Below are 14,941 nucleotides of genomic sequence, written 5' to 3'. Positions count from 1 at the left end.
ATGTGGTGTTTTCACAGTTTAGTTTTTCAAAGTTTTCTCAGAATGTTTTCAATTTCTTTGGAGTTCGTACTCATGGTGATGAGAAATGGCTGTTGGTGATGAGCCCTGGTAATAGCTGATATTATTGCCATAATATTAATAGTAGCAATAATCAGAAGATGGTTGCAGAAGCATCTGAAAATAATGATGAAAATTTTGAAGCATTCATACAGTTTGGTTTGATTTGTTATTTAAAAAATTTTTAGTTTTAAATGACATTTATACCTGATCATTATGTACAAAATGTAGCAGATTTGAAAGAAATGCTACTTATTTTTAAATGAAATTGTTATTACCTAATATTTCAACATAAATTGTATTATTTTTATGTAGGTTTGTGTGTAAAAGGGCATAAGTTGCATGTTCTGTGGGCCAATACTGAACATATGAAACAGAAACAAGATAAGAAACAACATGATACTAATGTAACTTATGATAGTGAAAATGTATGGTCTCGCAATTTAGTGAGTATTATTTCTTATTATATAATAATTCATTTGTGTATTATACAGTATGTTAATGTTGAAATGAAATATGTAATATTTTATAAATAATAACATTAACATACTTATTACAATAGTTGGATGTATTAAGTAATTAGATGATACATAAAATAACAGATTCAACATCTGAATAACAAATTACATTTTTTTCTTTATTTGTATTAAATGAAAAATTGTTCCTTCTGCATATCCACCATTTGGTATTTTGTCTGTTTGTTTCTTCTGCAGTTTGAATAAACTGATTTTAATGCAATTTTATGTGAACTTTCTATGTTCCAAGGCAGAAAATTTATAACTATATAAAGACTATTGAAATGAACCTCTTTTGTACACCATTTACAAAAATTATAGAAAATCTCTAAATATAAATACTTGGCTTATGATTTAAAAATATTGGTCTGACATGAAAATTTACTTTATCTAAGTAAAAAGCAAAGTTTTCTGAACACCAAGTTCAATCATCAAATATTAAATATTCTACACTTAAATTCAACATTCAACTGCCATTATGAAAAAGTCTTTCATTTTTTCCAATAATCTGTTTAATTTTTATCAATCAAAATGTGGTCTATACCAGGGCTTCTTAAACTTTTTTATATAGCGACCCCCTTCAAGCTTACGAAATTTTAAACGACCCCCTCCTCCATATAATGAAATATATATTAACCGTAGATGTAGATGTAATATCGCACTATTTTACAATGTAAATAAAATAAGGATTAAAGAATACGTACCCATTCATTTCACATATATATAATTGGAAACGTTGACGGGATATCGGTCGTAATAAAACACAATAAATAGAATGACATAAAACTATATATATATTTATTCAATAGAAAAAATAAACTTTTGTAACAATTTTTTTATAAGAAAACATAAAACTATATCTATATATTCAATAGAAAAAATAAACTTTTGTAACAATTTTTTTAATAAAAACATATTATTAACATCAAACAATATTAATGTGACGGATGTGATTGTTTATTTTTACACAAATAATTAAATCTAGGCTCAATTTGAGTTAGTGCAGATCGTAATAAATTTTCAACGTTTATTAAAGTTGAACGGTATTTTGATTTTATGTAAGTTAATGTGGAAAAGGCTGATTCACATAAATATGTTGTACAAAATGGCAGTAATTTGTTCATTGCCATTTCCGATAGTAGGGGATATTCTGATTTGATTTCTATCCAAAATTCATGCACAGGCACTTGAGAAAATCTAAGTCGCAAGGTAGTATCACTTGTTAATTCGGCAAATTCTTCTTGTGCTTTTAAGTTTAAAAAATTAATTTCTTCCATTTCAATTGAAAATGGATTGCAAATCCATTGTTGTGTATCGATATCATTGGGAAAATACCTATGCATGTAAACTTCCATATCCTTCAAATGATTAACTATAATTTTTGTTATAGGAGTATCTTTTTTTGAAATATTGTTACTAATTATATACTCGTCAGTAAATGGAAACATTTCGAGCGATCCACTTTCCACTCTGTTCTTCCATATAAGAATTTTTTTAACAAAGGCCTCAAGTTTATTTTTTAACATAAACATATTAACGCAGACTCCCTGCATTGATAAATTCATATCATTGATTTTATCAAAAATATCTGCCAAATAGCATAGCTTGAGAAGCCATAAATTATCTTGAAAATAATCGGCCAAATTCGAATTTTGCTCTGTTAGAAATATAAGAACTTCATCTTTTAAAGTTAATAATCGTTTCAAACTTCGACCTTTTGATAGCCACCTAACTTCAGCATGTAACAATAAACTTGTATAATCCGAATCCATATCAATGCACAAATTTTTAAACAATCGACTATTAAGTGCTCGACTTTTAATAAAGTTAATGATTTTGACTGCATCAAAAAACACAGTGTTTAATTCTGGTGCAATTTTTTTAACAACAAGTGCCTCTCGGTGAATCATACAATGTGTAAATGTAATATGATCATTTCCAGCTTTAACAAATGCTGTAAAACCAAGATCTTGTCCGGTCATTGCTGCAGCACCGTCCGTGCACACACCAACACAATTTTTCCAATTTAATCCTTCTTTTTCAAAAAACTCATTTACTTTTTTATATATATCTTTTCCACGAGTATGACCTTCCAGAGGACGACAAAACAGTATATCTTCATGAATGCTTCCCTCATAAATATATCTTACAAAAAGTAACAACTGTGCCATTTTTGAAATGTCTGTCGACTCGTCCAGTTGTATTGCAAACTTTGAGCTGTCTTTAAGCCTCATAAGAAGCTGTTGAAATTGATCATTGCTAATGTCTGAAATTCTTTTGGACACAGTGTCATTTGATAATGGAATTTTACTAATTTCAGCAGCATACTGTTTTCCATGAACAATTTCAGACATTCTTATAGCTGCAGGTAGTAAAAGTTGCTCTCCAATAGTAAAAGGCTTTTTCGTTTTTGCTATCAAATACGAAACTTCATACGATGCCAATAGATATTTATCATTCAAAGTAACATACTTCTCCAAAGTGTTCTTTTCTTTATTTGATGTTTGCAAAAGACGCTCAAAATATTCTACTGGCTTTTTTGATAACGTTGCATGTTTAGTATTCAAATGTCGTTGCAGTTTTGACGGTTTCATGCTTTCTGCAGCCAAAACTTCTTTGCAAATTAAGCACACTGGTTGTTCTTCATTGTTGTGAGAAGAGCATGTGAAGCCATACTGCAAATATGATTCGTCATATTTTCTTTTTTTTGTTTTGCTAGAAGTCGGATTTGAAGCACTGCAACTTGGTTGTGACGGCGTGGCAGACTTATTAGTTGGAATTTTAATTAGCCATTTATCCATGATGGTTAAATAATAATAAATAATTAAACAAAATGTAGTTGAACTTTAACTAAATAATTAAAAACACCAACTGAAAATTACACAGTAAATACACACATGTCACTACGAAGACAAAGCTGAGTCCAAACTGAAGTACAAACAGAAAAATAACTACACTCGAATCTTTACCAGTGCAATGACAACAAATTACGATCAGATCAACCCCGACGCATGGCGTGTTCAAAGTGTGCAGCGCACAAAGGCACCGTATCACAAAGACGCCGAAAAAGAAGCTTTCATTTAATTTTTTTTATTATTCTTTTATAAAAATAATATGCCGATTCGCCTAGCCTAGCTTGATTATGCTTCCGTATTGTATGTGTAAGCTGTAAGGCGACACGGCGTCTGGGTACTTATAATCACCAAGTTATCTTGCAAACACTGACGCCGGCGGCCAGACATCAATGTCGAACGTTCAGTTGAAAATCGAGGAGCGCGTTGTATTTATTATTTTAAATGCTACTTCCATATTTTCATTTATAGGCCCTACATAACAGTTTTGCATTGCCACTTTTTTCAAAAAATAGTTATAATAAAACTACAATAGTATTTTGTATGATTTTTATTTGTATTTATATTTGTACGTAGTGTGTATACTAATTTTAAAATTTTATTTATAATGATTGAAAAGTATCAGATCTTTGCGACCCCCCTTTCAGTAGTCTCGCGACCCCCCTGGGGGTCGCGACCCACAGTTTAAGAAGCCCTGGTCTATACAAATAAAATAAATGGTTAATTTTAGCAGCATATAAATTTGATAAAATTAACTAATTAACTTCAAGAGATTTTTGGTTCTTCAAATATTTTTTTAAAAAAATGTTATCTTAATTAAATTTATACTGATACATATCTGCCTAAAAATTAAATGAAAGATAAAGAAGCAAGTGAAATTATTACTTTTAGTAATATGATAAATCAGTGTGATATTATTTTGGATCTAGACATTTTTAATTTAGGTCCACCACCATGAATAGTTGTTAGTTTAAATCTTTATGACATTGAAAAGACTTCTCTAAAATAAGATTTAAAGATTTTTTATCAAAGTAAAAAATTTATTCAGTATTAAAACTTGTTCTGCATTTTCTTTTTGATACAGTTTCTGAGCAAAAACAAGCATTCAATTTTGAATTCTTCAATCATTTGACTCATTTCATATTTTTTGAAATAAATGAATCTATTTTTCTGTTTATATTGAATGTTTTTTCCAATCAGTAGGTTCAAAATTGGAAAAACATTTTACTTCACTTGAAGGAATTTTTAATGAGATATTTTTGAGAATTTTTGTTCTTTAATACATGTTTACTTTTGTTTTATTTCAGAATCAAAATTCCAGCAAGGGGCATCGAACATACAGTTTGTAAGTCTATAAATACAATTTTTTGCAGTTACAAATTTTTATTACAATATATAAAAAAATTCAGTATTAAAATTACTTATGATTATTACGATTTCATTTTGGCATGAATCAACAACTACTTAGAAAGTTAATGAAAAATTACAGTGAGTTTTTGTGTATCAATTTTTTCCTGAAGATTAAAACATAAAGTGCACTAAAAAATTTGAGAATGTTTTGGTATATTATTTGATAAAAATAGTGTTTTCTATCATTCTTTTGTGTTCTGTTAGTTAAGATTTAAAATTTTCTTCATTGAATACATTCTAACTGTGTAGATATTTAAAACAAATATAAAAAAAATTCTTATCATGTGACACACATCTAAACAACCCTGTCCAACTAAGAGCATCATACAGTCAATGGACTATCTAAGAGATATTATTTACAGAAATATATAAGCATTTTAATTAAACATTAACGCTATAGTAACAATGGACAAATATTAAGAAGGATTAACAGTAGTAAGTCAGTAAGTAAGTAACAGTTATTAGTCCTTCATTTTCATAAATTAATAAAAACATGTACTATAAACCATAAGATTATACTATCAATAGGGAAAAATTCTACTTACAGATTAAAAAACAATAATTTATCAGATGAAATTTCAAATGCGATTTAAGATGAGGTAAATAATATGATATATATTTAGAAATTTTAAAATAAGTATGAACTTAAAAAAAGTATATTCACCTAAAAGTTGTGTATGTAATGATCCAATGGAATTAGTTTTGTAATTCTGTTCTGATGAACAGAGCTGAATTTTTTTATGCTCGTTCAGTTGCTCAAATGATAAGTTCAAATTCAAGCAGCAAACCTTTACAAAGTTGTTGTGTATAATACACTTGCCTTTAGATAGTAGAATTAAAAAAGAGTGTAACACCACATTTTAATATTACTATTATTGCATTTAATTAAATAATTTATTTTTTCAGTGGAGAAAGTGGATTTCAGTAGACCAAGTAGATATATTTGGTGTGTAATCTTACCTATTTATTTTCCTTCATATGAAAAAATAATTTAAATTATATCTTTTAATTTAAATTTATCTATTGTAAATAGGTTATATTTATCTATTCTTATCTACTACTGACTATTTATCTATTGTAGCAATAGCTTTACTTTGTTGGGTATTAGATGAACGAATTTTGAATCAGTTTTTGAAACAAATGATTGATTGTTTTTAAAAGAACATTTTTTAATTTTAATCTTCTAATTTTCCCCATCTTAGATCCACTACCGTATTTTGAACAGGATACAATGTTTGAACATTCATGAACATGTATTTTGTTTAATCATGCATTATTTAATTAATATTCAATATATATTCCTATATTAAAATTATTTTAAAGATTTAAATTATTTATGGTATAAAAATATAAGATATGAATATGTTAATTCAACCTTTATATTTCACAAACTTCTGATCATTGTATATTCTAGATTTACTAAAAACAAAAATTCAACACATTAAACATTGTTTATTTTATATATAAGAATGTTACATGTATGGCTTGAAATTACAAATTATTTGGAGATGTAATGTGGACTAAAATAATATTGTTTCATATGACAACTGTGTTGTTCTTTGTTAGATTATTTATTTTCTTTATTATATTTTATAGGAATGGCAGAAGTAGTGGAAGATATGAAAAACATCATGCTAAAGAAGAACTTAGTAAGCAAATATAACTGTTTATAAAGTTTTAATAATCGTTGGGATATAATCTCTGAGCATCTTCCCGTAGTTTTTATATACATAGTAATGTTTGAGTTTTGATTAAAAAAAATAATAATAAGTATAATGTTGTAAATATAAAAGGCTGCATGGAGGCAGTTTGTTAATATTTATTAATATAAGGTCACATGTCCTATGTAAACATAGGGCATATGAAACAATTTTTAGAAGCCTATTTAAAGACAAAAAATACGATACAAACTGATTTTTAATTGTTTTTTTTTTTAATAAATGGTGGATGTTCAAAGTTTGAAGTAATATTATTTACTGTAGGTTTAAAGAGTAAGAGGAAAACCAGTAAGCAAACTAGGCCTACCTAAGGTTTCCAGCATTGATTGGAATATTTTGCTAACCATCTAATATTAAAAAAAAATCTAAATCTAACCTAATCTAATCTAACAAAAAAAAAACTAAAATTGGAAATATGGAAAAATCTTCAACCACTTATTTAGTTGAAAAAAGGTTCAATTAGTTGAATGGAAAACTAATGAAATAAATTAATAATTAATAAAAAATTTATTAATTTAAACTTTAATAAAGAAATAATTGGTTAATATTGAATGTGAAACCTGTGCATCTCTGTGATACCTACATTCATTTCAAGAATGTATCTGTTCAATAATAGTCCACTTTTAAATTTACTTGTTCAATAATAATTATACTCTACTTCAAGATTTCTCCTTCCTTCTTAATTAATTTTATAATTTTTTATTTATGTACTGGTAATCTTTGTACAAAATATGAAATATCATAATGAATCTCACAATAAAAATGCTCCTAGCATTTACAAAAATCTTTGTTAGTTCTATTACAACTGAGTGAACTATGTGTTTGATTTCTATTCCTATTCAATTTCAATTTCAGAATTGAAGATTCTTTGGCCATTTATTCCTTTGATAAAACTAGTAACACTGCATAGGTATAACAAATATTTTGTCAGCAGATTATTATTTTTAAACTTTGTCTACATGATTCTTTAATTCTAAAGTCAAAAATTGTTCTGTTCTCAGCATTTGTTTTTATTAAATGAGCATACTATCGACTCACATTTTTCTAGCCGATCATTAATGATCAGTTGAATAATAACACGGAAGAATGGAATACACTGCATTTATCGTTAATTTTTCTCCAGCAGTTAATAGGTTTATTATTTGCATAAGAAATAGCTTTACTTTGTTCTTGAAAAGATCACAAGTAAAGTTTTGGCTTCTATCATCCATTATTTGATCATTTTACATTCATACACTCGTTGTCACTTGTACAGTTACAGAAATAATTTTATACTTATTACATTAAAACAATGGGTTACAATGGACCAACTGTTTGGGTTACAGTTGGTCAACTACTTTTATCCTGGTACAATTAAGTAAAGAATAAAAAAAAACTATAATGAATTATTTTATCATGATTTTTTTTAGGTCAATCTTGCGATTATAATCCTTTGGAAAGTGCTGGGGCAACTCCAGTTAACAACAATGATTATCAATGTAATAATCTAGTATCAGTTCAGTTTAGATCATCCGCAACACAAGCATCAATGCCTGATCAATTTCTTATGTAAGTGGTATGTTTATTCTGACTTCAGTATTAGCTTTTTTTTTTTACGGATATCACTCTCTGGATAAATCAGGAAGTATATTTAATTATTATTTGAAGTATAAATGTAGAAATCTAACTTAAAATTTGTATGAAAAATTGGAGAGGATGTAGAATTAATTAAACATACAATGAGAAATAATATAAAACAAAATCCTGTAATAAGTGGTAGTAGAATGACGTATTGCATACTATACTTTATGCATTAAAAATTGTAATTGGTCGTTGATCAAAATTTAGTTACTGTATCACAACCTTTATTTAAATATTAAACTGAATATTAAATTATATGAAAAAAAATTGTGTTGCTTGCTACATTAAGTTTATTTGTGGCTTAAAAATCTTAAATATAAACATTTGGAATTAAATTACAGAATTCCAATACAAATATATTACATGAAATGTATTCATGTAATACATGAGTGTATAAGCACATTGAGTCCCATATCACATAAAAAAAAGAAAATTGGTATTAAAAAAATAATTCCAGTTTTCAGTAATTAGAGTAAAAAAATATACATGTATAACTTCACTTCATGAGAGAAAGTTTGTCTATGATAAAATTGTCAAAAACAAAAAAAGACAAAATTATACTTTTACTTAAATATAACAGTGACAATCAATTAATGAATCATTAAATAGTTATTAGTTTGTATCATAAATATTCTTCATAACTGACCGATTAGCCTAATTGATGTTTTGATTAACTTTTTTGATTCATCAGTTTTAATAAATTTGTCAATGGTGATGATGTCTGGATGAAGTTGATTTGTGCGACAATTTTTGCACTGTTTGTTTGACATACATTTTAGTAGGCTGTAAATAAATTAGTTGTTATTATGTCTTTATTGTTGTGGCTCAGCTGGTCCCATACACGTTATAAACACAAATAATGTAAACAGTAAGCAAATGAAGTATTTCACAATCTCATCCATGCCCCCCACCTTGAAGAGGTTGCTTCAAAATATCACATAAATATACACAAATAATAATGATGACATTAACAAGTTAATGTCTAATGTTTTCTTATAGGGAAATTGACAATAAACATAATTTGTTGATTGGTCTCATCAATAAACTATTTGAAGTCTTGACAGTGTCAACCTGAACTTTGTTATTTTCTGCTGGATGAAGTTTTACAATACAGGCCATTTTCCATTGTAAAGAGGGAAGAGAGTCTTCCTTGATCATAACCATGTCACCAATGCTTAAATTAGGTGAAGTGATCCACTTCACCTAATCTAAGCATTTTTTTCTCTGCTGTAGTCTATTCAAGTAGTCTTGTGACCACCATGACCAGAAGTGTTACAACAACATTGGGTTTGTTGCTAATGAGATAACTTATTTGCTGGAAGATCAGATATGGAAGGTTCAGGATTAGTTGTGAGTACATCACAAATTAAGAAGTGAGAAGGATTTAAAGGAAAAAGATCAGTCGGGTTATCTGACAAAGGTACTAATAGACATGAATTTATATATGCCTCTATCTGTGTTGATAATGTTACAAATTGAACGTAAGTTAAAACTGATGTCTTCATGATACATTTTGGTCTATACATTGGTGTGTTTTGACAAGTTTGACTGACGACTCCCATAAACCTCCAAAATGTGTAACCTTGGGTGGTATGAAGTGCCACGTTATCCGTTCTTGGGATAGAGAGGTTAAGATAGAACTTGAATTCCCCTTTATTCTGTAACTCAGCTAGTTCTAGCAGTTCTCGCAGAGCACAAAATTAGTAAAGTTATCCGAGTACATATCTCTGGGTTTCCCCAGTCTTGAGATAAATCTTCAAAGTGCTGCTAAGAAAGACTTTGTAGTAAGATCTTTTATTAGTTTTAAATGTAAAGCCTTTATACTAAATCAAATGAGAAGTGCAATATAACATTTTACTGGTGTAGCTTCTCTTCGTTTAGTTAATTTAACATGAAATGGACCACAATGGTCTACACCTGTGGTATAGAAAGGACGAAGTAGTGTCTGAACTCTTGATCTTGATAAATCACCCATAATTTGTGTCTGAAGTTTTAGATTTACCTTGAAGCATGTGACGCATTGACAGAAGATTTTAGTAGTTAAATTCCTGCCATTGATCGGCCAATATTTTTGACGAATAATGTTTAACAATAACTGTGGCCCTGCATGAAGCGTTTTGATATGCAAATGTCTGGCAATCAAGTCATACATTTACTGACTTGATTGCCTGACTCTTTGGTAAGATGTTGGGATGAATTTGATCTGGAGTTAAATCTGAGTGCTGTAATCTTCCACCAACTTGTATTACATTGTTTTTGCCTAAGAATGGACTTAGAGAAATGAGTTTGCTGGTTTTGGCTAGTGGTTTTCCTAGCTGCAAATCATTTAGCTCACTTGAAATGATTCCCTTTGCACAATCTTCACCAAAGCACGCTCTGCCAATCGAAGTTCAGAAGCTGATAATGGACCGCGAAGATGTGAATTTTGTGCTTGAGAGTTATTAATAAAGCATAAACAGTAACAGTGTTATTGTAGACAACAACACTGAAGAAGGAACACCTTGGTACGATATACGTGATGTGGACACAATTGATTGATTTTGACTACTAGATTCATCCTTGGAAATTGATGTATTTGATTCAGGATGCAAAGATTTATTTGTCCTTTCTGAATAATACAGTAATGTATTGTGATGTTTACTACAAAGTTTGCATGAGCCTGCAGCACAATTTATTATTTTATTATTATCAGAGAAAGGCAATTAAAGCATAGTCCTAACTTTCGCACCTCCCTTTCTCTATCATTAACGGATAATGATTTGAACTTATTACACAAATACAATTGGTGGGAATTGTCACATAATGAACATTTCTCTATAGAAGATAAGTAATTAGACGTGGATGAATTTTGTTTGAGTTTTGATTGAGAATTTCCGGTTTGAGATTGTTTTAATAAGAGTGCTGGTTTAGATTCAACAGCTTCTATGATTCGACATCTTTTCTGTAGAAGTTTTATTAAATCAGATAAAACGGGCACATTGTTAGAATCTATCTCTGATTCCCACTGACGGTGAGTAGTTTTATCCAACTTGCTGATAATCAAGTGAATTATTGTAGTGTTCTAGTGTTTAGTGGGTTGACCTAATGTATTTGCATATGTTTTTGTTCATCGTCAATTAATTTTCTCAAATTAGAACCACACTCTTTGTTTAATTTATTTAGACTGAAAATGGCTGAGACGTGTTTGTTGATTAAATAACTTTTGTTTTGAAACCTCTGCACTAAGAGGTCCCAAGCAATTTTATAATTTTCAGATGACCCTTCTAGAGACTGTAAGACACTGGCGGCACTGTCATTTAAAGACAATTTGAGATAGTGAAATTTCTGACAATTAGACAGATTTGGATTGTTATGAATTAATGATTTAAAACTGTCATGGAATGATGACTTCTCGTTATATTCTCCTGAAAATGTGAGCAGCTTGATAGCTGGGTAGGAAAAGCGGGAATAAGTCCAACTTGACTCATTATTTACATCAGTTGCATGGTTTACACCGATACTGTCAGTCTTAATGAGCTGCTGAATTTTAGTTTGGGCTTGCGTAGTTAATCGATAGAATGTATCTTCAATTGAGCCCAGTCATCATCATGGCTTTCAGAATCGTCTAAAATGTCGATTTTTGGTTTGAATTTTTTAAAAATCCGATAACAGTTCTTGAAATTTAACTAACCTGATATTAGCTGAGTAACATCATCTGATTTATCTACGTAACTATTGAATTTCACCATTTATCTCGTAACTACACCTCATATTTTAATTAACAGCCTTAACTGTTCTGAATCCTCCATTTTAGAATTAATGGTAGTGAAAATACGATTATTTACAAATGGTCATATTATATGACAAGAATAATAATGATGTTTAACACGGTACAAGTTTGATGGCTGGGTAGAGGCATGCACGTGAAAATTAACAATTAAAAATATGAAAATGTGAATTAAAAAGTGGATAATGAAAAATAAGCTAAGACTTATCTGACTTCTGGTCACAGGATGTTGCTGAATAATGTCAGCGTGGATGATGGATTGTGGTAGCCGATGTCGCATGTAATTCGTAATTCACAAACACATTAAATTAACACTATCCATTGGTCAGATCAAAATGTGGATGAAGTTGACTGGTGTGACACAATTTTTGCACTGTTTATTTGACAAACATTTTAGTGGACTGTAAATAAATTAGTTCTTATTATGTCTTTATTTTTGTGGCTCAGCTGTTCCCGTTCATGTTATAAAAACATAGAATGTAAACCACACAGAATGTAAACAATAAACAATTGAAGAATTTTAGAATCTCATCTAGTGTCCATTGAAAGAGATCTACTGTGTATTACATTACATTATGGTTTAATTTAGGATTATCAGCTACTTTAGTTACAATTTTATAGATAACTGCTAAGTCTCTTAACAGTGAATTTATGCAAGAGTTTTTCTGATAGAAAGCATACCTGGGCAATGGACATGGAAGCAGGCTCACTTCAAGATAATCTTAATTATTTCTTGACACCATCAGTTTTATTGAATTTAGTCTGAAAGTGGATGCATCACTCTATAATTGCAACCTTATTTAGTATTTTTTTATGTTGTCTACTAAATTGTCATCTTAAAAAAGTGATAGTTATCATGTAAGTACTCATAGCATCAAAATCAAAGATGTTTTCTTCTAACGATAAACATCTGTTATAAGTATCTTAAGTATGTATTGTGTTTAAACACAATTAATACTTAAACTATTAATTATATTTTAAAATTTTATTTAATTACTATTTATTTTAATTCTAATTGAAAACCTTATGAAATATATACAGTTCACATTCTTTTTATTATGTATTCACAGACATTTATGTACATATGTTAAGTTCCGTAACCAAAGCAGTTAGGACACCTGATTTGTCATTCCCAAAAATGACAATCATCCTTAAGTTAACAAGCATTTAATGCCAAGCTTACTAGGGAAAGAAGTGAGGTGTGAAGTGATTTTCCGTTACCTTCTTCACTGAATGAGATTGCTTATCATAATGCTAAGCCCAAAAAATTTCAGGTATTATACCCCCAAATAAGTGACACCATCATTCTGTTCATGATAGGGACAGGCTGTCTTGTGATCATCATTACTCTCGGCGAAACAAACTCTTAACTGGTGCCTTTTGTACCTCAAGTGCTTTACATGCTTCCCAGACATAACAGAAATTGGAATAGGCAGTATGAATTAATGTAGTTTCCCTTTCTGTAGTGAAACACTGCTTGTGTTACAAACTGCTTTGACTCAGCAGAGGGAAAGGCCTACTTATAGTATTATTAAATGATATTGGACTTGTAATGAATCAGATACAGTTTCCAAATGGCATGATCCGTTAGCATATATTTAAAAAAAAAGCTGTATCGTTTTAATTTTAAAACCCAACTTACATAATAGACTGGTACATCTCAATTTTTCATTCAGTAAGTTTTGGGTTTGAATTGAATCCTGGTCAGGTGTGACATTTTTCATACACTACAAACTTTCCAATCCATATTCTCACTCACAAGCTTCAAGCTTATGCTGTGAATTAATAAAAAAATATTATATGCATTAATAAATTGCTAATGTAGAATCCTCTCTGACTTAATAAAAAATAATAATTAAAAAAAAAGTAAAAGTAATAATTACTTGATCTCTTTTAGGCAGTTAAGTGTTGATATCGCAATATGTAATATAATATATTGATATATTTGTTTCCTTTTTGTAACATCATGATCATCTTGGCAACAGCAAGAATTAGTATTATCCTATTTACAAATGTTGGTTTATAAAATAATTTAAAAAATGTAATAATGTATGAAATGTTTTAATGTTATTTTGCAGACCATCTACTATTCCTGCGGTAGTTTCTGATAATTTTTATAATGTTGCAAAACAAATATTAAAAATATGCAACTTCAAATTGGATGAAGTGAGTAAATTTAATAAATAATGTTATTTATAGTTCTCAATTACTATAATAGGTATAACAGTGCAAAGTTATGATTTTACCCAGATTAAAACTGAATCCTAAATAACATTTATTTGTTACAAAGTATTATCATCCGAGCAGTAACATTGATGTTAATGTCTGATATCTTTGCTTTTTTGTAGTTAATTATTACCGATAACTATTTCCCAGGTTGTTTTTGTACCTTCAAATGTACAGCAGAATACATCTACTATTAACGATCGATGACATTAATACACAATTTTATGTTACTATTTGAGGTTATAATTAAATAAACAAAAATATTTACCTTTATATTTCTTTGAGTGTTAGAGCGTTATATTAAAGGAATAAAAGTGAGATAACCCGTTACCTGTGATTAACCATGTAAATCAGTTACTGCTTAGTAACAATTATTTATGAGTGATTAGTTTATTTCTGGTTTTTCTGTAACTGATTGTAATTGTTTACATGGATATGGGACATTCTTTTACAAACCGTACACAGATTTGGTCGAAAATTGACCGACACATTTTTGATTTAGCTAAAACTTTTTTTACGTGTTCTATACGACAAAAAAAGATATACCTATTCGAGGATTTTTTTGGAAAATAGAAAGGATTGAAAATTTAAGAATTTGGTGATTTTTGGCTTGTAGTATATTTAAAAAAAATTCATAACTCTGGTTCTATTTGAGTTACAGATTTCATTTTAAAAGTTAAAGGAACGAGCTTTAATAAAAACGTACTTGAAAAAAAATTATTTACAAATTGAAATTGTTATGAACAATTAAAATGTTTAAATCGATTTTTAACAATC

General features: G+C 29.0%; 1 protein-coding gene across 1 annotated transcript; it reads left to right on the top strand.

Annotated features, from left to right (window-relative positions):
* The first annotated feature begins 158 nt into the window (after nucleotides 1-158).
* LOC142321627 (uncharacterized) lies at nucleotides 159-14,125 on the top strand. Its single transcript, XM_075360294.1, has 6 exons — nucleotides 159-216; nucleotides 373-503; nucleotides 4,732-4,769; nucleotides 6,431-6,483; nucleotides 7,962-8,100; nucleotides 14,017-14,125. The coding sequence occupies exons 1-6, from the start codon at nucleotides 159-161 to the stop codon at nucleotides 14,123-14,125; spliced, it is 528 nt and encodes a 175-aa protein (XP_075216409.1).
* The last annotated feature ends 816 nt before the right edge of the window (nucleotides 14,126-14,941 follow it).

Source organism: Lycorma delicatula, chromosome 1 (genome assembly GCF_047948215.1).
Source record: "Lycorma delicatula isolate Av1 chromosome 1, ASM4794821v1, whole genome shotgun sequence".
Lineage (NCBI taxonomy): Eukaryota > Metazoa > Arthropoda > Insecta > Hemiptera > Fulgoridae > Lycorma > Lycorma delicatula.
Note: the sequence above shows the minus strand (reverse complement) of the source record. Positions and strands in the feature narration are given on the sequence as shown.

What these genes read in the sequence shown, in the direction of transcription:
- LOC142321627 (XM_075360294.1), top strand. Translation starts at nt 159, where the DNA reads ATGGTTGCAGAAGCATCTGAAAATAATGATGAAAATTTTGAAGCATTC. An exon ending in TGAAGCATTCATACAGTTTG is followed by an intron (nt 217 to 372) that starts GTTTGATTTGTT and finishes ATTTTTATGTAG; the next exon opens with GTTTGTGTGTAAAAGGGCAT. An exon ending in GGGCATCGAACATACAGTTT is followed by an intron (nt 4,770 to 6,430) that starts GTAAGTCTATAA and finishes TATATTTTATAG; the next exon opens with GAATGGCAGAAGTAGTGGAA.